Here is a 27,770-nt window from a genome sequence, read left to right as displayed (position 1 = left end):
TGCGTCTCATGTTATTATTGGCCGTAGCAGCACACTGTCGCCGCATAGAAAACAGCCAAAGCTTTGTGTTGTCATTGCTCGGTGGAGACACCGAGGAAGAAAAAAAACATTCTCTGAAGCAAAGACTTTCTTGACAATTCAAATCCATTCCCGTCAGCCAGATAATCCAGCGTAGATCTTCCAGCGGGTTGTGTTTTTTTTTTGCTTTGCGTGTCAGGTGTGGCCAGCGAAATGAATTGTAAATTGGCTGGAAAATGGACAGGCGGTAAAAATAATTAACTGTTGGGCGCACGTGATGTGAACACGCTGGGAAAGCTGGAATAGTTCTTATGATTAAGCAGGGTGGCATTCAGGCATTTCCCCCCCCCCCAAGGCAGGTTTCTGTACGCAGGTGCACAGAGTAAAAAAAAAGTCATCCACAAGTGAAATTTAAAAACAAACATCTGTCCTTGTGACTTGGTTGCGTGCCGATTCATAGCGATGCTGTTTTGAATAGTATATACTACGTATATAGTATGTTGAAATGTTTTGTTGCTGTCAAACCCGTATGTTTTTTACACTCATTGACGTTAACGTTAAAAAAATGTGCAATCGGTATAATTAATAGTATTAATCCAATATTAACATTTACTAAAAAATAGCGTATTACATGTTTGAAATTGATACTTAATGTTAACATAGTGAGGAATGGTGGTGCAGTGATTAGCACACCGCTATTCCTGGCCACGGCAAACAATGGCAACCGATAAATGAACCGTCCTCAACCCCCCTTCACCAGTGGATCAATATTTATTTAATGTGCCAATACCACCCTCAATAAAGGAGGCCTCGGTGCAAATTACAGCAAAACGGAGACGGTGCAGGGGCATAGAGCAGCAAGAGGAGTGAGGAAAAATGGAACTCATCACGACCTTAGCGGCTATCACAGTACTGACCAGCGTGGTAAAGTATGGTCATACAACCACCATATATTCACCACAGCATTTGGTGGGGTCTTTCATCCGGCAGTTGATTGAGAAGGGGATGAAAGTTGTTAATAGCTTTTAATTAAACCACAAATGGAGTTTAGGTGAATATGAAATTAAATGTGCTGAATGAACATTCTGTCCTCGTTCCCTTCACTTTCACTTCTCGCATATTTAGCTCATTCACTCCTCTGTGTCACTCAGATTTAAACAATTCATAATCAGAACGCGTGAAGGGAACATTGTGCGCTTGAGCATTTGTCACATAAAGAGCTCGATACGAGTGAAAGCGGATGATCATGGTTGTGTAAACTATGGCCTCTAAAACCCGAGAACACCATCAACCACCACGGTGATTATAACATTGTACATGTTGGCAAAAAAAGCAAGCAATCAAGCTAAATTGTTTTATCCATTTCAATTCACCGCATAGCCTTATCCAAAAAAAGAATGTTGAACTGTTGAGCGGCCAACTGGCACGGGGGGGGGTGCTAAAATGCTTTGTGCATTTGTATCAAATGTTTACATGTAACATATACATGGGGGTTTGACCTTGCAGGGGCTGGTGGTAAGGGGGGGCAGTGGGGAAATGGAGCGACTGGGGGGGGAGGGGTGTCCCGTCGGTCCCAATTTTGAGTGACAGTAGCCGTGTGTCGAGACTGAGCCACTGACCCTCTCTCTGCCTTCTCAATGGGCTTCCTCACAAAGACTGCTTTGTACCGAGTCATCCCTCCACCCTCCCTGGGGACATGTGCTGACAGTGCTCTCTCTATGAAGCAGAGTTGGGGTAGGGGGGGTGAGTGGATGTGAAGAGGGTGGCGGGGGGGACTCGGAGAGATGATGGTGAGGGGTTACGAATTGTAACTTAGAAGCCACGCGAGGGGGAAGCGGGTTACGTGAATTGACGGTTGTGTTGTCAAGCGACTGGTTTGTCCGCTCACTGTATGCGTTACGAACGCGGCCGAACCAGCAGTTGCTCATGCGCCGCGGATCTCCCTTGCAAACTCGCCGGTAACTGGCTAAACGGGGCTTTTCATGTAATAAATAAACATTGATTCACCAAATTGGTCGAGGAATGATTGTCCGCTTCAGCCTGTTAATTTGAAGCAAAAGATTTGCGTCCACCTCGTGTTAACAACAGCAAAAAAAGTAAACACCGAAAGTCACGTGGGTAAAATAAAACATTTTATTTCACCCACGTGACTTTTACCGAATAAAGCCAAAGAGTATGAATCCTCGCAGTCACGAAAGCTTCAGATCTAGAAACACCGAAAGGTTTTTGATCCATGACAGGCACACTTGGAGGTTGCGCGCGCTTGTTAGTACCTCGCGAGTAATCCAACGAGAGTGTGCCGTGTGTTCTGCCTTGGTGAAGCCGTCGTGCGTGCTGTGCGCGCGCGTGCAGCAAGCGCACGGTGACACGACAAGTGAAGTTTCCACTTTCACAGCCAGACTGCCGAGGGGTGCCTTGAGCGCAGCGTTCCCAAAATCGAGTTTAAGCACGTGTTGGGACACTTGCGTGCAGTGTCTCTCTGCCCTGAAGATCCTGCTGGAAGGCAGGCCTTGATACGCCTTGGCTGTCGGCCGCGTGGCAGCGTCGTGCCCTATGGCTGCGTTTGGCCAATCTGCTCTGATATGTTTGCCTGTTGTGCCCCGTCAACATATTCATTAGATTAGCAAAAATTACACTTGACTTTTATTCTGCTCATATTTACCTTAAGCCTGACTTTTACAGGCCTCATAAATTGGAACAAAAGCAACAGCATAAAGTGTGCAAAGAAAAATGAAGAGATACTTGGAATTACACAGATCCAAAAAGGGGAACGTCCAGATCAAGGAACAAACACAAATTCGACTTCATTCTGTACTCGTAAGAGAAGTCGGTAGGACACATCGCTTGAAGGGGATGGTGGCTGATGGACGAGACTGGTGATGGAATGACGGCCAAAGCAGACAACACCCCCGAGATTACGATTGCCATGGAGACGGGGAGATGAGATCATATTGCGCAGGAGGGAGATGTTTTGTGGCATCGTGGGGCCATGTGGGATGAGGTAGGAAGGAAGGCCGTCGTATATCAGTGAATAGAACGTGGGCGATGATGATCATGAGTATTTTACTGCAGTATAGGTAATTACAGAAATAAACAACAAAGGTCCATTATCATTTCGTTCACATATTTTACATTTAACAATAATGCACGTAAGTAATACTTTTTTTATTGGTAACTATAATATAGAAAAATACAAATAAACTTGCAGATATGTTTCATCTCTATAATAAGTACCCCATCGGTGAGCCATACCCATTCACTTGTGAAATTGTGAGTCATTTAAGGAACATAGTTTGTATATATTGCACTTTTACAAGCCTAGGTTACGTTGTCTATGGTCATTTATCTAACCGGGTGGTGTTGGCGCACGCGCCAAGTAATCCAGTGCTGTGGAGACAGCGTGGGCTGATGGATCGCATAAATGTTGTGAAACTCCCTTCCCGTGGGCGTCGAGGTGCCCATACCCTAGTTTGCCAGGAGGAGAGTACAGCTCGTGGACTAATCGCCATCTGTTACCATCTGTACGGAGATATATTTGGTGCCCCCTCGCACGCAAGGGATTTCTCCAGGTGCTCCGGTATCCTCCCACTTGTATAATAAACACTCACTGATTGTCGGAAAACATAGTAAAATAAAAACCCAATGCGGGACCCTCCTGAAAATAGAGCCCCAACAACTCTGTGTGGCTTCCTGGATAAATAGGTAAATTATCATTATTAACTGCATGCTTCCTCGGTCCGCAGAATTGCGCGCATGCAGAGTGGGGTAAAAACAGCGCTTGCGTAATTTCATTTCCCAGGATAGTGCGTGGCCCCAAACGCCTCCGGGGGAGGCTAGACTTTCCACTGAGTTCACTGTTTTGACAATGTATTAGACTGACACGGAGGGCCTGGGCCCATAGCAGCTGTCGCCAAGTCAGCCGTGGAGGGGTTTAACTCTTCGCTGTCTGACTCTTCAACCCGGCCTTACAGATCGGAGTGCCTTTCACCCCGAGGATTTACTTCACCATTAAACAGAACCTTGTGGCGCAGCCACTGAAAATAAAACGATTCTCTTCTCTTGCTGTTTGGCAAAGCCTTGTAAAGAACTGAATACATATCGCAGGAATTAACTTTTTTTACGATGGACCGTGATGTCGCGGTGTTTTTAGCTGCATTTTGTTTGCGATGCTGTGGGAAACTACGAGTTGGAAATTTTAATTCAGGTATTTGCCTTCTGAGTTTGCAGACAATTTTTTTTTTAAAGCATGTTGAAAAAAATGTGCCGTACTCGGAAAGTTGATCAAAAGAGAAAAGATCTTTGTTGCGACTTCATTGCCGACCACAGCTTAATTAACTTACAAGGGAGAATAATAGCTGCAAATTAATTACTTCTATAGACCTTTAGAGCTACTGCGGCTTATCTATAATTATGGTTGTTACAAATTGCTGAGAAATAAGGAAATTAAAAACTTTGGGGAATTAACTAATGCCGTTCACCAGATAAAATATCATTATTACACACGCAAGATTTATTTTTGTTATCGTGAGACCAAATTTATCTGCAATTCTTTGGATGTTTAACATCTGTGTATGCAAGGATACAAACACACCGGTATGTCCTTGCTTTATTGTTCATATCGGCGCATCAGACACGGCTGAAACAAGTGGTTCCAATAAAAAAAATAACCTCGGCATTTGGTGGCAGGAGACAGTTGCCGTTTTCCTTTATCTGCACAATTTCTCACGAAATATCTCAATGAAAATGTCGGTGAGTGGGGTGACTTTATCTTTCTGAGATTTTGTGAGCATTGTAAATGTGTGGCTCGGGATAATTGTCACCGCCGTTATTATAATGTTGAGATAATTTATTTTCCGTGCGGCCGAAGCCGATCCTGGTGATCACCGCTTGTGATAAGCCCATTTGTTTCATGCGCACGGAGACGGGAACACACACAGGGGTACATTGTGAGTGCACCTGAGAGCCTTCATGCAGTCGCCACTTCTTATGTGGGCATCTAGATTATAAGGCCCGCTGAGTGATAGCAGCGCTGATATATTGCAATCAGCCGGGTGAAATGTAGGTTATACGTGTCGAAATGTAATCTCTAAAACTGCGCGTGTGTAATCCTCCTGTTTCAAATTTTGGATGCAGTACCAAAGCATAAAGACTTAATTTGTTCGACTTGTATTGCTAGTACCATACATTAGATTGTATATAACCCCTTTGTTCGTTTCCTCCAAGGTGTCTATCCTGGACAGGGAAAGAAAAATGTGCGGGTGCCAAATATAGAAGGTACAAAAAATATGAGATCATCTTTTGAGAATCAGCGAATAGGTCCCGTGACGTGTTTTTTTTATCGATAATACAAGACTCACGACTTGGACAGCGGGATGCGTTTATGCGTGTAATCCTATCTGATAATGTAGAATTGCAAAGTGTTTAAAATGCCCTGTCGAGCCACTTTTCCCGCGCCTCCTGAGACATTCTCCATCTCTGACCCCGCCGATGATGTCAGCAGTAAACAAAGCTTGAAATAAACAGCGAAGGGGACAGATGGTGAAGTCATTAGCCCTGCGTCACACTATTTTTCCCTGCCACTAGCTCTTTAATCAAATTAAAGGCAGAAAAAAGTCAATTAAGCGGATTTGTATGCGCCGCTCGTTCCTCACACCGCCGTCTCCAATGCATCCAACGCTGCGGGGCTAGCGGGCCCTACCACTCTTGTCGCCAGGTAGGATCCGCAGCAGGAGGAGTAATGTCAGCAGTGTTTGTCTGTTTGCCTTTCGAGTTGTGGTGGGTGGCCCAAGGCGCGCACAGGGGCCGGGGCCGCAAGTAAAACCTGAAAAACTGCCTCTTTCCAGCTGCCTCTTTCCAGCTGCCTCTTGCTGGTGCGGCGTCTTTTTTTACGAGGCCCGGACACAGGAACACGCGTTGAAGGGAGGAGTGTTAGATCAGCCGTGGTGGAGAAAGATGTGTGGGGGGGGGGGGGTGGGAGGCGGAGCGGGGTGGGGGGGGGCGTGTGCCAGTGTTTAACTCGCAACACCCCCCCCCCTCTTTTAGCACAGAGTGGCACAGTCCAAAGCTTGCGTAGGCTCCATATGGAGTATGGCCATGTGGGAAGCCGCAGTACTGAAGGAATTAGCTCTGGCTGGGACGACGGCTCGCCGTGTCGTGGTTGAAGGGACTCGCTAAAAAAAAGTTTACCGTTAGATTCGCGCAGGTGCAGCCTCGCAGCCATGTACTGTGCGTACCCCGTGCCAGGAATGGGCAGCAGCTCCTTAATGTACTACTACAATGGCAAAACGGTGAGTACCAAAGTTGATTTTTGTTTAAATTTTCAACCTTTTTTGTTTGTTTGGGGTTTGGATGTTCCCGCGGCTTTAACTCTGCCGGCACCGCAGTTTACATGGGGGGGGGGGGGGGGGTTGAGCAGTGTGTGGACACTGCCGGTCACGGCTGGTTAATGGGGCCCAGGGTCATTTAGCGGCAGCTGAAGGCTGTGTGACCCCCCCCCCCCCTTTGCTTAGTTGTGATGCCAGGATTCTGGCTGAATGAGAGCCCCCTATCACCCATTGCACTCTACTGTACACGCCTCGACAGCTGTTGCTGTGCTGGAATCTTCCTGTCTTAAAACTTCATCATCAAATTTCACACTGGTATTTTTTTACAAATCGTGATTGATTTATTAGTTTGTGATTATTTAGTTTCATACAGATTCAGACAGACATTGCACAATTTCATATTTTTCCCGTGTGAATTTCGTCCGCAAGAGGCTAGTAAGAAGTTTTTTTTTTCTCAAACGATGGGTTTCTGGCCTAATTATATTTAGAAAAAAAAGTTTCTTACACATTTTTATAATTGTTTTTGTCTTAAGTTTCTTAATAAAAGAGAACCGGAGCACTAAAATGATTACAACTTTAGCTGCGTGATGCTGAACATCGATGTTGAATGGTGCAGAGTAAAAACGAAGTCTCGTACGCATGCGTTGCTGAATGTATGACATTGCAGACATTTTAGTGTCCGACTTAAAGTGTTTAAGTGTTTGTCCAGTTTCTACTAAAATGTTGTGGTGTTTACGACGTTAAGGTGCCAATGCGTGCTTTGGTGTATTGATATAACTGTCATGTATTAAAACAAATAACGTGGGTAATTGTAAAATATCTTGCATATGAAATAAAAAATATATATGAAACTGTGCAAATATGTATATTATTATTGGCGGGTAATAATGGTCAACACAGGAGTAAGTTAGGATCTATTTGCGCTTTTGTGGTAACGCTTTTAATAAACGCACTTTACATTTGCAAATGGACAAGGAGCCAGGGGGGGCTGCCTTTTACCTGCGAATGCTCAGATGAATGAAACCTGCTGTGGGATGGGAAAAGCTTCGAGTATTTTTTGCACTGTTGAGTCTACTCCTCGGCGTGCGTGCGTTTCGTCTGGCCGCGTGTGAAAGCTCTATGTTTGTGATCTCCAGCAGACGGAAGTGAAATCGCAAAACCACATGGCCCACGTTTATTTGCCTTGGCAAAGGCGGGTATGCCCAGGAAAAGATGAAAGCAAGGCAGGTTTCATTCACTTGTAAGGAAGGGGGATAGCGAGCGGAATGGATTCTTTGAGCAATTGAATGCCGATGGCGGGTTGAAGCAGTTCTCGATTTAAGCGAATTTTGGGGGCTCTTGATTTGCTTCCTGTTTAGAAGCTGCTTTGGGGGGTTGTGGGGGAGGGAGGGGCTTTAACGGCTTGCTTTACTGAAGCTCCATCTGTTTCTAATCAAAAGAGCATTCCGATCACTGCAGGGAACCTAAAAAGTGCCCTTCTGTCCCCGCTCCCATCCACAATCCCACCAGCCCAAATCACTACTGTCCATATTGATTTTATAAAGCTTTCATAGAAGTCTAATCAGCGGCTTAATCACCAGTAACTTTATCTACGCTTTTCCGATTATGGGTAGGATGTTGGTTATTAATTTATTTATGTTGCTAATTTATTTATTTTTGTGGTAGGGGGTTCCCTTTTTTAAATGTCATGCTTTCCTAATTTTTGGCGAGATTTTTACATTAGATTATGTGATTGTCTAATGTACAACTTGTTTGGATTTGATTCGGGCACACTTAAAACATTACATCAATGAGTTGCTGACTTCCCACATTTGAGTCGCAAGTCGAATTAAAATATATATTTTTATGCCCGAAGCCGTGAAATTATTGCAGGCTCTTTTTTAACATTCCCATGAACAACGAAGGCATACACTCCAATATTATTGTGTAGCCATATTATTGGATAAAGCTGATAACAAAAAATCAACTCGTTAGTTTTTTTAAATCATAAAAGCAACCTTTTGGAGTGATATTTTGAAGCTTCTCAATGCCGCAGTGATCTAAGAAACTAGTTACATTACAGATACTTTGCTTATCAACATGATAATTTAGCCATTGGGTCAACATAGCATACTTTTCTAATGTATGCATAATATAACAAATATAATGCAACCGTAATAAAAGGGCAAAAACGTGCACTAAAAAGCAAAATTACTTATTAATGTAAACTAAACTATTTTTTTAAAGCTTTCGTGACTGCAGGGATTCATAGTCTTGGTTCTTTTGGTAAAGTCACGTGATTTTACCGAAAGAACCAAGAATATTTTTTTTTTTACCAGCTAAGGCCCACTGAGATTTTAGCTCTTTTTCAGAAGTGACCTAGACAAATGATAGCCACAGTTGATAGTTCTAAATGTAAAACTAATTTCTTTAGAACAGCTTTTTGTCTTCATTTTGTTGTCCTTCCCCCACACCTCCGATTAGCACGTTTGGCTACATAAGTGCAAAAGAAGTTCAACATAGATACATGCAATGAAGTGGCTTATCACGTGAAAAATTATAGCAGCCAAATACTCTTAATCTGTTACCAAGAACTTGTACTGGATGAACCTTTGGTTTTCATTATATAAAAATAAAACACGTTCTATGCTGTATTGATCGTATTATTTTTCTTCGTTCATGGTAGAAGATAATGTTAATTCCGGGTTATTGTGATTGTTATATTCGAAAATAGTTGTGCACAGTTAAGTAATAGGTTGATTTTAACCTTCACATTTTTGCCACTGCTCATCGAGTAAATGTGATAATATTAAATAAAGGTACCCATTGTGAGTATACATTTCTTTTTTAAATATTATGATGGTAAAACCTGTTGCACGTGCGAATCGAGCTGTGCTTTTTTATTGTGCGTGTTAAGTTTTCAGTTTGATATGAGGATAAGTCAGCTTATAAGAATCAAACATTATTCGTGGAAAAATACTGGTGTTGTGGTGAACTCATCGTTATTCACATTGCAGTATGTTCCTGATTTTTATAGAATCGTTCAACAGTACATTATTTCGAAAATCTAATTCATTGCATCCAACATTTACAATTATTTGAGAGGACATACATTTATACCCATCTGGATTTCCCAACTATTTTTTGTTGATTGCAAAAAAAAAACCTGCTAACAATTTATTGCGTCTTTGGAAATTCTGGTAATTTTTCGTGTCCATGAAATATACAGTATTTAAGAGGCAGTAAACTTATGGCACATAATGTGTGTTTGAATAATTTATGAACACTGGTTTACTAGATCAATCGATCTGAGAACACGATATTGTGATCCTGCTAGAGGTTCGGCCAATACATACCCCAATGGGATTGTGTCTTAAAGTTTCTTATCGCAGCGTTTTCATCGGCTTGTGAATAGCCTCCTCCATGTGCATGCGGGCAGATGCAGGAACATCATCTAGACCCCGTACGCCTACTCGGACCCAGACGGACACAGGCAAAACTGGCGTGTGGGGTGTGAGCCAGCGTGCACGTGCACTTGTCCCACAAATTCACGTGTGCACTAATAAACAAATACTTTGCACGGGCCAGTGCGCAAGACGCTCAGCCTCGTGGGCAATAAAAACCATAGTGCGGGCGCGTGTGTACGCACAGACGGAATGCTGCACTTGAAGCGTGTGTGTGTGCCTGTGCACGTGTGCGCACGGTCGTATGTTTACGAGTTTACTGGACTACCGTTGCACAAACAAAACGGCCGGTATCGCTGCACGCGTCGAGCCAAACGGATGACCCTCGGCCTCCATCAATCTTTTTATGTGCTGCTCCCGGTGCACAGTGGCACGCTCAATCGGCCACTTTGGGAGCCCCCCCCCGCATTGCAAGCATTAAACACAACAAAATAATCAACACTGGACACCACCGGAGCTGTGTTGTGGCATCCCTGTTGAGGCTTTAGCCTGCCTGCTAGTGATCTCAACGGGCATGTTAGGGAAGTAAGTTATAGAATACACCTGTGTGTAGGATCCCACGGCTCTTTACACGATGTCATTCAAAGGTGCAATGCACGTGATATTCATTATTCTCACTCAGAACATGGGTAGTCGTTAAATATAACATTTTCTAAGTTGTCTATGGTGTAATGTCCTGAGAAAATGAAATAAAAGTCCAGTATTTTGGTTAGCATTTTTTTCGTAGCAGATGTTTAAGATTTTCTTTGAGTTTTAATTTTGAACATGTAATTTTTTTGTGCACAGTGTTAAAACTAGTGTGACGTGGTATGTGAATTGTTCCCGAAGTTGAAGTTTTTAATAATTGTTGTAATACAGGGCAAGTGTAGGATTGGCGGTTTCTGCAGGCGGTAGCGTGCGCATCCCTGTGGCCGCTGCAGCTAACGATGAGCCAGGACGATCCGCAGGAGGGCCTTCTTTGCTTTGCTGGCTGCCGCATTGACATGAACCTGAAATGTCCAAATAATGTCCCAGCCATTACCTTTGCAAAATAATATATAGCCATTGTTCATGAATATCCAATAGGCACTAAACTTTGGTTTTGGTAGTAATTTACTAATTCTGTAATTCACAGCAACCATTTGTAGTTGAACTGTTTTGTAATGTAAACCCTTCAGTTGCTTGGAGAAAATTAAATAAAACGTTAAATTTAGCGCAGCGTTAACGGCTAATGTTCCCTTACGGGCGCACTTGAGGTACGCTTTAAACGTAGAGAAGATTTGGTTGCCAAGATTGTGACATACAGCGGAACGCATTTGATATTGCGGTTATGCTAATGAGGCCTTTAATGTGAACCTATGTGCTGCGGCTGCCTCGAGGCCCCAATATTGATAACAGATGTCCATCAGAGGCCACTAGAGCAGGCCAATAGGCACGTAGCCCACAAGCTCACATCATAAATCATTCCTTTTAGCATAAAAAAACACAGGTTTAAAAAATGTTTCAAAGTTCCTCAATGTGGCAGTATCGTGGAATGAAGGCATCAGCGGTTGAGACATAATGCATTTTTGTGGCTTTACGTGTTTTAAATCGATAGTACAGTATTTTAGTACTGTTTGTACAGTGGAATTTTAATATACCCCTGCATATGGTTATTAATACACTATCCCAGCATGGCCATAATTTTTGAGGGGTGAGTAAGGATGATGTTTGCATTAAGTTGAAAATAATAATTTGGAGTCCCTTTTAAGTGCATTGCTGAATGAATGCACCCACACACCATGTCAGTCATGGGAGTTGGTTGACCTTACTTCACTATGCGGGTTGGTAAAGGGTCCCCGTTGAGATATCACTCGTCACTGGTGTTAGCCGTGGCCGGGAATCAAATTCAGTTTGTGGGATGTATGTGTTTGTTGAACGACTTTCGCACCGTGCGCAGCCAACCTTGCCAAATCATCGCGGTGCGGATTCAGAGTCGTGCGTTAGCCACTGCACCACCGCTCCAACCATTACGTCTGCGATCATTTAATGTACAGGAGTATGTTATTCTTTTGTCCGTTACAATTAATGTTTTCCAAGTACTTTATATTTTCGTGGTATTTTATTTAAATAACCATCATGTCGTTGTGCATTTCAGAATGTGCTGTTTCCTTGCATTTCCAGGTCAAAGCACTGCTTGAATTGGATATTTTCAGAATTCTAGAGGTGGAGGGTGTATTTTAAGTAAAACAGTCCCACTCACTATCGCTTTTTTGTTTACAGTACACAGTGAAATGAAATCGGTCTAGCACCTACAGCCCTGCTGATAAACGTTTGGCCAACCTTACAGTTTTTAGCAGAGGAATGTTTGCCCAGGTGTGCAGTTCATAAAGTTAACGCAGTAATACCCACTCATTAAATTATTCTGTTAAGTCGCATGTAGCATAAATTCAGCATTGACTTTAAGGTGATATTTTTACTGATGTTTAATGGTAAAATTATTTGTGTTCAGTGCATTTTACCACTGATTTCCAAGTGCATTATTTGGAAATTGTTGAATGCTGTAATCCAGATATATACGTATACATCCCTGAAAATACTACCTCGCAGCATTGTTAAACATTAATACTGTTTTGTATTTGATAGAATGAATAACTTATAACGGTGCATTAATAACGGCGATACAGGATGTAATGTAGTGGAATTCTTATACAAAGGTACAGTTGATATCACTGGATGTCAATTTTCTCTGTCACTTTGTACATGGAGTATTTGCAGAAGAGGGCTCTCAAGGTGCCATAACTATCCTGTAGCGTAATAAGGTTATTAAACTCAATGGACTGCGTGCTTTGTCACGTCTGCAGTTCTTCAGGTTGATAACTACAATCCCCACCACATTTACTGCCAATAAGAAATAATTAGAAATAAGGGAAATTGAGTGGTGCTGCAGCAGCGGTTAACCTTGGTACACATGAGAGCGCTATTGGTTACGTTGTACCACTTTAATCGTGGATCCCACGAATTAAAGTCTGTCGCAGAGCATGTCTTTTTGTTGCCGCCATTTGTTTTCGATCATTTGCAGCTTCGCCTTTTGTCTTGTGGGAGTAAAGGCGTGCACTGGTGAGTGTTCCTGGCTGTGCGAGAGAGGATTGTTTCACTCGTGGACTCGAGCACAGCAGTTGCCGTTATGGAGCAAGAAAATACACCCTGTTCTGTTCACTCTCTGTGACATTTAAACTCCTATAGAATAGTGTGCCTCCTTCATAAACCTGCAGTGGCCAGTGTGCTGAAGTATGGTTTCACAACCTCCACGCCCCCAAATGCAGTTTTTGCTATATTGGTGTACTTAAAACAAATCATGAGCAGCATGTCAATAGAGTTATGAAATACATTTCATGAATATGTAAAAATGCATAAGATGTACTGACTAATCAAGTATATGCAACTAATGATTCTTAAAATATATTGAGGATGTGGTGGTAAATTGTTTTAACAGCGTTTATTTTAATATATATACTTTTGAATTCATATACAGTTTCTCTAGTTACATTATCAAGGCTTTAAAATGTAAAATAGACATTACAATTGTCTGCCTTTTAATCATTTTGTTCTGAAAACCTGACCCCTCATGGTATTTGCATACAGCGGTGAGGGTCGGTATTGATTACACTGGGGTCAAATGGGATTTTTCACTTCCACTGAGAGACCTGCCTTCGCAAGATTAATTAGCTTGCCTTCTTGTTTTAAATTTGTCACGATGTAGCATCTTCTCCCCCAACCCTCATTGATAAACAACGCTCGCTGGGCATGTTGGAGCCATGAACGGTGTTTGTGCTCTCCGCTGTTGTGTTTAGTGTTACCTGCTGACCTCACAGTTGGCCTGGGCAGTGTCATGCCAACAGACAGCGCAGGGGTCACAGGAGTTACAAAGAACCCTGGTTGGCTGGCCACCGCCCCTGTGCGCTGGGCGGCAAAGGAAGCTCCCCGCCAAGAGAAAGAGATGTTTGCCGATGGCGACACCGTAAGGCAATCGGGATGTGGCCATCTTTTTAGTGTTTTCTGGCAGCGCAGTGGCAAGTTGAAGGCAGCGTGTGATGTATCTCGGCGTCTCTGAGGCTGTAGGATAAAGCCTTTGTTATGGAAACAGGTGCTTTTATTTGGAATTGGCAGATAAAATGCTGGTGCATGTGAATTTGGGAAGGAAAGGGAATTCATAGAAGTAATTGTGATTTAGTTATTTTTACAGCAGCATATTACCATGTAAAGTTTCCCAAAAATTAGAGTAAAATAACTTCCGGTGTTGGCATCGCGGAAAGGCAGAAAAATGTATCATTATTGCGTTAAACATTTCGTACAAAGCGCCCTATCTTTGTCTAATGCAATTTATCGCGAATGCGTGCCAAGGGAAGCATGCCAGCAAAAACAAGATGGCAGCTTTGCCAAGATGGCAGGCCCTCAGGCTGTGTAAAAAAAATATTAATAAAATGCGTGTGTTCCAGTGAACTCTGCGCTATTGAATGGGAGAGAATTTGGAACAAATGTTAAAGTTTTGGGCCTTTTTCTTTCAAACTTTGCCAACTTTTTTTCTATATAGCGTCAGGCCCACCTACACAGGGGTACAGGGATATCAGTACAGTATGCACTGTGTGGTACTTACGCATCGAGTTCCCTTTCTTCTCTCACATGAAAGCCGCTCCCATCACTTGCGATTATAGATGATGCGAGTCAGGCAAGGAAATCGATCCAAGCTGTTTGCCCAATAGTGCTTCAAGGGCGTGCATAGCTCTAGCTGGTTTCAGATCACAGCGCTCGTTTTAAAGCGACGGATTCGGTCTGCTACGAAGCGGTTTCAGTGCTGCGTTTCACATTGCTTCCTGTGTTTTATCCCTAGATTTCATTTCACTGCAAAATAAACAGTCCTTACAGGAGTAAAATCAGCAGGGCGAACTCACAAAGTAATGCATGTTTTGGGAGCATGTAGGTCAGTCTGCACTTGCTTTCGTCTTCTGCTGACATCTGGGGCTCATTATAGTGGTTTCCTAAAGATCAGGTGCTTCTTATTTAAAATTAACTTGGGGATAAGTCTTTGCAGATTTCCATTGTCACGAAAAGTCCTTTGTTGCTATTACTGTAGTGGCTGGTTTCTGAATTTTTATGTTTTATGGTCTCCTTTGATCTGCAGCGGGGCCTCTTTTATGGTTTATTTTTTAAAATGTCTAAAGCACCCCTTACTTTATGATGCATATTTAAGTTGTATTCTATTTCCACAGATCTTTTGCTTTCCGAATAATCGTGGATAATAAAGCCCGATGTTGATTTTGAACGGGGAAGTATAGCATGAGGATATTTTTGTGTTAGCTTTGGCAGTATCAACAATTCAGCTCACGAAAACGAAAGTTTATTATTGTTAGGCTGGTTTTCGTCATTTGCAAAGTATAGTTTGTATAATTACTGGGCTAGCAAAGTTACCTAAAAACATGTGTTGCTCAAGTAATAATGTGCGCAATGTATGGTCTAGGCATGAACTGAGCTACCTTGACTGCAAGGATTGCATTCAGCACCATATGATTTTGGATGTGCACAGTTTTCATCTTGTACATTTAGATTTTGCAACTCGTATAGAAAAAACATTTGAAACGCTGCAAATTAATTCTGGAGTAAAATGGTCTCAATATGTGATATGCAGCATGCAAGTACAGTAACATTTCACAAGACAGCATGGACGGATGGTTCCATCAGGTTGGGTGAGCTTTCACCCTACAAGTAACTTTCACTTGCCCTGAAGTATATTACAGGGCAGGAACATGATTTATATATTTTCACACTGATACCGAAATATAACCACCTAGCACATTCACACAGCTTGTTCATTTAGTAAACGATTAAACTTACGACATTTTGCAATGATTAACTTTTCCCCATTACAAGACCTATTGTGAAATGATATTCAAAGTAATGTAATATATTTTACAGGAAGTAAACTAAAGCAAACCAGGTGTACTATTTTGATGTGTGTATGCATGTGCACACACCTCATGTCAACCTCATTCCTTACCCAATAACATGCTTTAACATTGTGTAACATGCACATAATATAATATCTACCACATAGGAAATGGCAAAAGGCAGATAAAAGTAAGACTTTGTCAAATACCAAAACGCATGAATGAAATGGCCAATTTTCCGAATTAATTTATTTTTTAACCACAATAAATGCCCAGCTCTGTTGATTGAGGGTGGAGCAGTGGCGCAGTCGTGCACGACTTGGCCGAGCTTTTGTTCTTGCCATCTGCTTTTAATAAACCTCTGACTGTGCGCAGGGTTGTGTTGAGGCAGAGGGGATGGGTAGTGGTGGTGTGGTGGTCGAGGGGGGGGGAAGACGTACGATGTGAAATGAGCACACAGTACTGGCTGCCCAGCTCTCCGTGTACTGCCCTAACCCCGTAATCACGGTCCGTTGCTTTGACCCGAATGGTCCTGTGTTGCGCAATATCTCAAAACTATGACGTGCTGGCGGCTTCAATGAAAGTCTTTATTGAACAAATTTGCCCAGCACTGGTCTTTGAGGCCATGTCCGACTAAACAACAGCAGGTCTGCAATGTACTTCAGTCTTGCTTACAGTTGAGAACATCATGGGACCTCCTTTGCCAGTACCAAAATATGAGAATAGGTTGTCCCATTTTTTTCTGGCAAATAACAGGTCTAACACCGTTTAGGCTCAAAAGAAAGCTGTCTCTGGTGTGGACCAATCCGTTTCAAAGACGATGCATATATTATCAGAGTGTTTTTGTGGTCAGAATGCAAACAAAGTATTGTGGTTAATGCAGACATGATTCCTTGTAAAAGGTTTCAATTTTGTGTTTTAACATCTTCACACCTGTTTGTTGCGAGAAAAAAGGGGAAAACCTATTCTCACAGTTGAGAACATTCCTGAATTCCCTACCCCTCTGTTTTTTTCGGCAGTATTTACAGTGAGGGGAAAAAAGTATTTGATCCCCTGCTGATTTTGTACGTTTGCCCACTGACAAAGAAATGATCAGTCTAATTTTAATGGTAGGTTTATTTGAACAGTGAGAGACAGAATAACAACAACAAAATCCAGAAAAACGCATGTCAAAAATGTTATGAATTGATTTGCATTTTAATGAGGGAAATAAGTATTTGACCCCTCTGCAAAACACGACTTAGTACTTGGTGGCCAAACCCTTATTGGCAATCACAGAGGTCAGACGTTTCTTGTAGTTGGCTACCAGCTTTGCACACATCTCAGGAGGGATTTTGTCCCACTCCTCTTTGCAGATCTTCTCCAATTCATTAAGGTTTCGAGGCTGACGTTTGGCAACTCGAACCTTCAGCTCCCTCCACAGATTTTGTATGGGATTCAGGTCTGGAGACTGGCTAGGCCACTCCAGGACCTTAATGTGCTTCTTCTTGAGCCACTCCTTTGTTGCCTTGGCCATGTGTTTTGGGTCATTGTTATGCTGGAATACCTATCCACGACCCATTTTCAATGCCCTGGCTGAGGGAAGGAGGTTCTCACCCAAGATTTGACGGTACATGGCCCTGTCCATCGTCCCTTTGATGCGGTGAAGTTGTCCTGTCCCCTTAGCAGAAAAACACCCCCAAAGCATAATGTTTCCACCTCCATGTTTGACGGTGGGGATGGTGTTCTTGGGATCATAGGCAGCATTCCTCCTCCTCCAAACACGGCGAGTTGAGCTGATGCCAAAGAGCTCCATTTTGATCTCATCTGACCACAACACTTTCACCCAGTTGTCCTCTGAATCATTCAGATGTTCATTGGCAAACTTCAGACGGGCATGTACATGTGCTTTCTTGAGCAGGGGGACCTTGCGGGCGCTGCAGGATTTCAGTCCTTCACGGCGTAGTGTGTTACCAATTGTTTTCTTGGTGACTGTGGTCCCAGCTGCCTTGAGATCATTGACAAGATCCTCCCGTGTAGTTCTGGGCTGATTCCTCACCGTTCTCATGATCATTGCAACTCCACGAGGTGAGATCTTGCATGGAGCCCCAGGCCGAGGGAGATTGACAGTTCTTTTGTGTTGTGGAGGGAAAAACCGGAGGACCCAGAGTAAAATCCACGCGGCCACGGGGAGAACATGCAAACTCCAAATATAAAGGCGTCGGGATCGAATCCACGACCTTCTCTCTCCCGTGTTGCCACCGCGGCGCCCTAGAACACCCGCTCGAGCAGCTGCCTTGAGCTCCCTCTCATGGAAGCCCTTCGTTTTGCCAGAAGTTGGGTGAGCAACCTATCTGCAGGACCACTACCCTTTTGCTTTGTTTGTTAATCAGGTCTACCATCAGCTGTGGAAATGTTTTCTTTTTGGCACTAATAGATATTTCCATTGTGTTTATAGTTAATACCTCGCTACACTACATACGCACTCTGCTGGGCTCACAAGGTAATGCCTCGTTTTCTCGTCATGCCATGAGGCATTCACATCCATCAACTGAGATGGTGTTGACATTTATTTTGGCGATTCTTTAATTCTCATCTATACACAATAACTCACACTCGGTGTTACTAATTCCATCTAAAAAACTGCACTGCAGCACAGCTGTCAATAAACGTACTCAAACAGTTAATCGTTTACGGAAATACCCTAATAAGCACTTGCAGTCAATTGGCGTAAAAAAATGCGTATTTACTGTGCATGTTGTAATTTTAAAAGTGAGCACATCAGCATGTGAAGGAGTATGGTGTAGTGGCTTTGCACTATGGAATTCAGTATGAAATGAGTCATTTTAGCAGGCTTGTTCGTCTCTCGAATTATAACAGACTTTTGACTTGTGCTTATATTTTGGACAACACTATGCCAGCTAATCAAAACAATTATTACCTTATTGTATCGTTGGTGTATAGTGGGGGGGGGGGGCGATCATGGTACAGTAGTTAATGCACAGCTGTATGGATCTATGTGGCCTGACTTTGGTTCCAGGCCACGTTTAATATCAATGGTAAGTGATATCTCAACCGGTTCCTGCCCCCCCCCCTCCTCACCAATCTGCACTGACCAGTGTGGTGAGGTATGGTCAAATAACTCCCATGAGCGATGATGCAGCATTGGGAGGCCTTCGTCTGAAAGTGGATTCTTCTTCTTTCGTATGGCCAGTGTAGATGCAGAGCAACAACTACAATGTCATAAGTGGGTTGATGAAGGGCTTTGCATTATAATGTATTGCAACCAATATGTGTGTATGGATGTTTCTGTTATCAAACTCCTAACTGTACACAACAGTAGAATACGGTGCTTTGATGGTATTTGTGCTATAAGTGTTTTTGACATCCAAACGACAAAGTTTATATGCTGGTAAATTGGTTTATCTGCTGTAAGTAGCACATGGCCAACTTTGCATTTGTAAAGTTTTCATTACAAAGTCCTCTCAGAGCCTTTTCTCTGCAGGATTTGCAGATCCGAATGCTTGCAGTGCAACAACAAAAAGATGTCTATACGTGTGTGGGTGGAGTTTTGACGCATTGCTTAGTGCATTGATTAGAGCATTGCTTCGTGTATTGCTTAGTGCATTGGTGAGTGCTTTGGTGGGAGTATTGGTGAGTGCATTGGTTAGATCATTGCTTCGTGCATTGGTGAGAACATTGGTTAGGGCATTGGATAGGGCATTGGATAGTGCTCTGTGCTCTGAACTCAACGAAATAAGTTTCTTTCCTGGACATGGCTCACATTGGTGCCGAGTGAATTACATTTTGATTTAAAGCTTTCGTGACTGCAGTAATTCATATTCTTAGCTCTTTCGGTAAAGTCACGTCGAAGGGAAAACAATAAAATAAGAAAATATATAATAAACCGACCATATATTTTATTATTTCATTGTTTCCCTTCAACGTGACTTTACCGAAAGAGCTAAGAATATCAGTGAATTACAGTGAGGGAAAAAAAGTACTTGATCCCCTGCTGATTTTGTACGTTTGCCCACTGACAAATGATCAGTCTATAATTTTAATGGTAGGTTTATTTGAACAGTGAGAGACAGAATAACAACAAAATCCAGAAAAACGCATGTCAAAAATGTTATGAATTGATTTGCATTTTAGTGAGGGAAATAAGTATTTGACCCCTCTGCAAAACATGACTTAGTACTTGGTGGCCAAACCCTTGTTGGCAATCACAGAGGTCAGACGTTTCTTGTAGTTGGCTACCAGCTTTGCACACATCTCAGGAGGGATTTTGTCCCACTCCTCTTTGCAGATCTTCTCCAAGTCATTAAGGTTTCGAGGCTGATGTTTGGAAACTCTAACCTTCAGCTCCCTCCAGATTTTCTATGGGATTAAGGTCTGGAGACTGGCTAGGCCACTCCAGGACCTTAATGTGCTTCTTCTTGAGCCACTCCTTTGTTGCCTTGGCCGTGTGTTTTGGGTCATTGTCATGCTGGAATACCCATCCACGACCCATTTTCAATGCCCTGGCTGAGGGAAGGAGGTTCTCACCCAAGATTTGAAGGTACATGGCCCCATCCATCGTCCCTTTGATGCGGTGAAGTTGTCCTGTCCCCTTAGCAGAAAAACACCCCCAAAGCATAATGTTTCCACCTCCATGTTTGACGGTGGGGATGGTGTTCTTGGGATCATAGGCAGCATTCCTCCTCCTCCAAACACGGCGAGTTGAGTTGATGCCAAAGAGCTCCATTTTGGTCTCATCTGACCACAACACTTTCACCCAGTTGTCCTCTGAATCATTCAGATGTTCATTGGAAAACTTCAGACGGGCATGTATATGTGCTTTCTTGAGCAGGGGGACCTTGCGGGCGCTGCAGGATTTCAGTCTTTCACGGCGTAGTGTGTTACCAATTATTTTCTTGGTGACTATGGTCGCAGCTACCTTGAGATCATTGACAAGATCCTCCCGTGTAGTTCTGGGCTGATTCCTCACCGTTCTCTTGATCATTGCAACTCCATGAGGTGTGATCTTGCATGGAGCCCCAGGCCGAGCGAGATTGGCAGTTATTTTGTGTTTCTTCCATTTGCAAATAATCGCACCAACTGTTGTCACCTTCTCACCAAGCTGCTTGGCAATGGTCTTGTTGCCCATTCCAGCCTTGTGTAGGTCTACAATCTTGTCCCTGACATCCTTGGAGAGCTCTTTGGTCTTGGCCATGGTGGAGAGTTTGGAATCTGATTGATTGATTGCTTCTGTGGACAGGTGTCTTTTATACAGATAACAAGCTGAGATTAGGAGCACTCCCTTTAAGAGTGTGCTCCTAATCTCAGCTCGTTACCTGTATAAAATACACCTGGGAGCCAGATATATTTCTGATTGAGAGGGGGTCAAATACTTATTTCCCTCATTAAAATGCAAATCAATTTATAACATATTTGACATGTGTTTTTTCCGGATTTTGTTATCATTCTGTCTCTCACTGCTTAAATAAACCTTCCGTTAAAATTATAGACTGATCATTTCTTTGTCAGTGGGCAAACGTACAAAATCAGCAGGGGATCAAATACTTTTTTCCCTCACTGTATGAAGAGGCCATGGGTACCCCTTTCGCACCTGGCAGAGGACCAGTGTGGTGAAGTTTGATCAAACAATCTCCCATGGCTGACAAGGTCTGAGGAAGCCTTCATCCATCAATGGATTAACAGCCCTTTGTCATTGCTTCGTGCGTTAGTGCATTGTCAAAAGGGCTGTTAATTATTGTCATCAACTTTGTACATCTGACATTGTTCAATTATGAATTATACAACTCAAAGTTGGTTTAATATTAAGAATGTAAATTGTTAATATCAGTTATATTACAATACTAACGTAGTAACATTATTCTTGATTTCCTTCGGTGCCACATCAGCCCATTTTCAAGGTTGCTGAAACTCGCTTTTGGTTTTGCTATCAGGAGTGCGGTGTACCTGCGTTGGTTACAAAGAGGCATTGCGCTGCCTAATGTACACGGCAGTGCTGGGTGGGTTTTTTCCATGTTTGTTTTAACACAATGGCAGTTGAACCCCATATTCATGGTAATAAACACTTGGAGACAGTTGCTATGGTTATATTTGCAATGAAACTGCTATGAAGAATACAATTTTCAAGTGCTTATTTTTATATACGTGTGCGCACACGTACACGCTTGATCGTATGCTCTGTTCTCAAGCATGACAATCGTGGCTTACCAATCAAACCCGTTCTCTCCTTTCCTATTCGTATAACCTTGTTTTTTAATAGTGGGGCAATTTTACCGACTGATTTTTTAAAATCTCATTTGAACTATTGTGTTTGTTTTGTACGATATCAACCACTTAGAATTTTCGAGCTTAGCAATTATGACATGTAAAACACCGAATTGGATTTGTCAAAACATTGCTAATTTGCGACAATTGGATTGAATATTGTTCTGTAAAAATCGAACCCTGCTGTTGCTGCTAAATTATAACAAAACGCATGCTAATAAACCTGAACAACTAAAAGGTGTGCATATTTAATTGTCCTTAACAACTGAATAAGATGTATAGGTAACAGAAATATAGGGTGGCGGTCTTGGACAGCGTGCTCGGCCATTGGTCCCAACCGTTGTGGAAGTGAGGGGACCCCTCAGGCAACATCCCCCCCCCCCCCCACTTGCATGGACCCCGACCACTGTGCATGCCCCCTCTGCAATACCACGCCCCCTCTGCAATACCACGCGCCCTCTGCAATACCACACACCCCCTGCAATACCACGCACTCTACAATTACCATGCCCCCTCTGCAAATACCACGCCCCCTCTGCAATACCACGCCCCCTCTGCAATACCACGCCCCCTCTGCAATACCACGCCCCCTCTGCAATTACCACGCCCCCTCTGCAATACCACGCCCCCTCTGCAATTACCACGCCCCCTCTGCAAACAGCCTCCTCATAACAGAATGCAATTTGGCTTTGCCGTCAGTTGACATCAGGAGGTTGGTCAAGTTATGGGTGCGGCCGGTGTGTGGATCATGCGAAGAAGACAACTCCATGTTCGCCTTTTGGCGTCCTCTGGTCGAGCACTGTTTGAGACTAGGCTTTAAAGAAAGCTGTCTCTGGTATGGACCAAAGACAATGCATATACTACCAGAGCATGTTTTTTATTTGCATGTTCACCACAAGTATATGTGGGTAATGCAGACATGATTTCCTACAAAAGGTTTCATTTTGGTGTTTTAACATCTTCACACATGTTTTATTGCCAGAAAGGGTAAAACCTATTCTTACAACTCCCATTTCCCTTGTGGATCACAGACCTCTTTGCACTTTTGCATATTCCCCATGGACCCCCTTTTACAACTGGGCGGACCCTCTAAATGATGTCTTAGGGGATCTGCGGCCCTCGGGTTGAGAACCCCCCCCCCCCAGCCCATTCTCCGGGCTGCCGGAGGGCCCTGCACTTGTGCATCTTTAAGGGTTAATGAGCTCGGGAGGACACACGCGGTGGACAAGCGCGCCCGGCGGTCGCCACGATTGGCGCGCTCATCCGCCGACGCTCACGCGGCTCTGGGATCGGGCGCCCGCCCGCCCCACTGACAGTGATGGATTACCGCTCGAGTACGACATATGTCGCCGAGCGTTTGTCCGAACGTAGGATTACGTTTATTACCGATGCCTCGTCAGCACCAGCCGCCGCCGGGGGAAGTGTAGCGTGGCGTGAGTGAGGTTCGCTCCGCGACGTCCCTCTCAAAGCTTCTCGCTGGCATGTGGAAATCTGCACGCTCTGCACATTCGTGTGTGGGCGCCCGCTTTCTGCCGTGGGAGGCTGAAGTCTTATTGCATCCCCACTTATGCATCTTTTAAGAAAATGTTTATTTTGTCTGTCCTTGCATTGTAATGCCGTGTATGCCATGAATATGGCCTGTTTGCTTATTTTCAAGTGATATGTTTGTCTTGGAATGTGTTTGCTTGCTTGGTTCGTTGCTCGCATCGCTAATTTGCAGAGTTGATGGTATTATGTATGCACTGTGGTCGTTCAACGTTTAATGTTGCATTTGCTGGACCACGTACATGTCATGTTCAGGTAATATTGTTATGAGGTTTATATAGAAGTACTATAATGATAGTACACGTTGAAAGGGGACGTTGTCGCACAGCGAGTGAGATTTCTAGCCATGGCTAACATCAGTGGAAATGTATTTATTACCGATGTTGCCTTCTCGTATCGCCTCACCAACCCACCCAGTGTGGTGAAGTATTATTAAACAGCCCTCGCAACTTACCATGGCATCACGAGGCCTTCCTCCGGTGCTAAATTGACATAGGCTTAAAATGACTATCTTACACATGACAAACCAAGATTTGAGCAGGCTATACAGCATTTGACAGTTTTTTTTTTAATTGGCAAATGTCCCTTACAAAATAAGCATACATTCCATCCATTCCTGGGTTTTCCCTCGACTAATTTTACTTGAATACCTTGTAGTTAATTGTGCTACATCGTTTTTAACGGAAATCACAATAAAATCAACTTGTATTCACCACAAATGTAACCTTAAGGACGCAGTATTGTCCTGTTGGAAAGTGTTTTAAAACATGGCGTGGTTAAAACAAGCGCGTGACACATACCTAAACCTGACAGTGACAACACCGTTGTTCACATTCCACCCCCGTCTCCCTCCCTCGCTCTGGGATTTATGTTATTCTTTGTTAAAAGTGTGCCGTCGCCCCGATCTAAGAGGTGGTTCTAACAGAGGCCGTCTCTCTGCTCGTCCCTCCCGCCTCTTCCCACCGCAGGTGTACGCACCCTCGGTCGCAGCAGACGAGTTCAACCGCGAGTCGCCCAGCTACTCGGCCAAACCGCCTGGCAGTATGTTCTCCAGCCCCTACTTCATGCAAGGTGAGTACATGGGACGCTGCTGTTGGGTCCGTTGACACCTGTCCCCTTGCAGCTGCCGCTTACGTTGGCTAGCTCGGTTAGGTTTGAAGGGTCTCTGTGTATAAGACAAAGAACCCCCCCCCCCTATACAGCCTTAACGGATTGTTTGGAGCAAGTGCTGCTCACAAGCACCTTTGAAGGCCGGCATGATACGCGAGGGGATGGGTGGGTGGCCAGCACCACGCCCATCCACTTTTGTCTCCCCAGTGGCGATGCATACACACAGCACAAAGGTACTCATTTGAGGCTGAGTCGACGAGAATTTCATCATGAGGACCATCACACTCACAAATTTGAGTTTACACAATCATTGTTGAGAAAACACATTTTCAATGGAAAAAGTTGTGTCACTGGAAGGAAGGCAGCATAAAATAAATTGACCAAACTGATGAGAAAATGGTCAGTTAGAAACCACAACTGATTGTCCTTGACACAGTTTGCTCTCTCCTTTTATCTTGCTTGATATACTTTACACAATTTATAATATGTGTTTGTATATGGATGCGTGGAGTACATTTCATATATATTTCATTTGTGATCTCAATTGGACTTGCATTAGGTTTTTTATATTGCATTTCCTCTATGTTAAAACGATTCAGAGAATCCATGTTCTTTGGGTCTTTCGGTAAAGTCACGTGGATAGGTTCAATGAAAATAACAAAAAACAAGTTACATTCATAACTACATATGCAACATAATGTATGTTCTTCGAAGTGGAGAAAAGAACATGTTTAATTGCTGGCCATACACACAAGTAGCATTTGATATCAGATACCTGGCACTTGCCTCTTGGGTGACTTGGCCTTAAATGAGCACTTGCTGTGGTGTGTCAAGCACAAAACACTCGGGAGACAGCGTTGACTCCTCAAATATACTGGCCTCCCCCTTCCCCACCCCCACTCATGTGCCAGGCCACACTTTAATAGAGGCTCGCTAACAAAATTTGCAGTTATTTTTTCTCCAAAAGAACAACCACATTTTCTCCGGTATGCCACACTGCATGCTGTTTATGAATGCGGTGTGCATGCGTGTGTTTATACAACGTACACTGTAGGTGGGGAGCCAGTAGTGCAGCGGTTACCGCACTACGAACCCGGCGACCCGAGTTAAATTCCCACTCACGGTCACCAACACCAGTGACGATTATCTGAATTGGTCCTGGGCCCCCTATAGGTCGACTCAGCCTCAAATGAGTACCGGGTGCGATGTGTAAACATCGCCACTGGGGCGACGAAGGCAGCCAGGCGTTGTTGCTGGCCACCCACCCACCCGCTGGTGAGCTGTGCCGGCCTTCATAGGTGCTTGCTCACAGCACTTCCCCCAACAGTCTGTGAACGCTATACGGGGGGGATCTTTTTCTCTGTTTGACTGTACTCAAGCTGCCGCCGTGCGTCTTGTCGGGGTGCAAGCGTGCAGGTCGCATGCGCTATGAGTGGTGCCTCCTTCCTCACCCCTCCTGCCCACCACCGTTTTTTTTTCTCTCTTTTTTTGGGCAGATGCTGCGCACGGCTCTTCGGACCTCTGGAGTTCATCCAATGGCATGAGTCAGCAGGGTTACAGCAGCATGCTGGGAGCATCGGCTGGTCACATGACGCAGCCAGGAGGCTACAGCAGCCTGCATCCGCATCCACATCCACATGAGCGCTTGGTACAGTTGTGCACCACCCCTGCCATTGTTTTTTCCTCGTCCTTGCTTTGTCTGCGCATGTCACCCTATGAATTGGACGCTTTATTTATTTATTCGGTTGGTTGTGTTCCCAATGCCCATAACCAACTATGCTAAACATAGAGCACACAGAGTCAGCCAGTTTTACTGTCTCCGTGGTGGTAGACGTGGATTAACAATGCAGGGTCTTGAAATATTAAACATGGGCATACAATGCTGCCTTGTGCACTCGGTATATATAAATAGTTTTGTTAGAATGTGAGGTGCATTTTGTGCTTTGTTCCTGCCATCGCTATAGTTACCACAAACACACATCTGGTTGCTATTGCTTTTGACAATGTTATCCACGATGATCTTGGTACATTTGCTTGAAATACCACAGTATTGGCTTTCAATAAAACCTTTGCAGATGCTTTAGTGCACCTGTAAATCCATAATATTTGTGTCACTTGATCTTGCTACATTGTCCAAAATGTAATTATAGCGTACCACCCGCATATTTCTGAGTGGCTTGCTTCTCATTATAATGTTATTTTTCATCATGTCTTAAACATGATGATGAAAAATAAAATAATTATTTAGGAGCGGAAAGTGTTACTTCAATAAGTCCATTTACAGATAAGAGTTATGAGGTTGTGTGACTCATGCTCACTCCCAGCATAAACACAGTGATTAGCATCTTGGCAAAATATATCGGCAACATCTATAAATGCCAGTAAAGCAGAATTTAGACCCCGACATAACCTAATGAAGCATCGGTGACATTTTTATACCCACTAGATTTGATAATAGGGTTTTTCCACTTTTTTCTAGCAAAAACACTGAAACCTTTTTACAAAGATTCATGTCTGCATTAACCACAATACCTGTAGTCAAAATACAAACAAAAAACACACTATGATAATATATGCATTGTCCTTGAAACTGATTGGTCCACACCAAGGGACGGCTTTCTTTTGAGCCACGACCCAATTGGTGCTCGACCAGATGACGCCAAAAGGCGTACAGCTCAAAGTCAATGCAGTTTCAGTTTTGTTGCCAAAAAAGGGGAAAAACCCTATTATTATATTTTGGTACTGGCAAAGGAGGTCTAATGATGTAGATGCTCACCCCGAGCTTTCATTACTTTGATAGTGCATTGTCTTTGAGCTGTACGCCTTTTGGCGTCATCTGGTCGCGCACCAATTGGGTCGAGGCTCAAAAGAAAGCCATCCCTTGGTGTGGACCAATCAGTTTCAAGGACAATGCATATATTATCATAGTGTGTTTTTTTTTTGCATTTTGACTGCAGGTATTGTGGTTAATGCAGACATGAATCCTTGTAAAAAGGTTTCAGTTTTGTTGCCAGAAAAAAGGGGAAAACCCATATTATATTTTGGTACTGGCAAAGAAGGTCTAATGATGAAACACTAGATTTGACTTTTAACAGCGTTTGATTTATCGTTGCTTTTGGAACTAACTTTTATCCCAGAATATAGGTTTTCAACTGTTACTGCTCTAA

The 27,770-nt window shown here is 43.4% G+C and overlaps 1 protein-coding gene across 16 annotated transcripts in view; it reads left to right on the top strand.

Moving 5' to 3' along the window:
• LOC116942220 (transcription factor 12-like) overlaps positions 1-27,770 on the top strand; it is a 188,511-nt gene that overhangs the window by 111,922 nt on the left and 48,819 nt on the right. For 15 of the 16 annotated variants that reach the window (XM_032953923.2, XM_032953927.2, XM_032953924.2 and 12 more), the window contains 2 exons: positions 24,462-24,564; positions 26,100-26,251. In XM_032953923.2, coding sequence (XP_032809814.1) covers positions 24,462-24,564; positions 26,100-26,251 — 255 coding nt within the window. Of the gene's footprint in view, positions 1-6,063; positions 6,306-24,461; positions 24,565-26,099; positions 26,252-27,770 lie in introns of those variants that run through there. The other variant, XM_032953939.2, reaches the window with a different exon arrangement.

Source organism: Petromyzon marinus, chromosome 13 (genome assembly GCF_048934315.1).
Source record: "Petromyzon marinus isolate PM22_M1 ecotype Great Lakes invasive population chromosome 13, UKy_Petmar_22M1.pri1.0, whole genome shotgun sequence".
NCBI lineage: Eukaryota > Metazoa > Chordata > Hyperoartia > Petromyzontiformes > Petromyzontidae > Petromyzon > Petromyzon marinus.
Note: the sequence above shows the minus strand (reverse complement) of the source record. Positions and strands in the feature narration are given on the sequence as shown.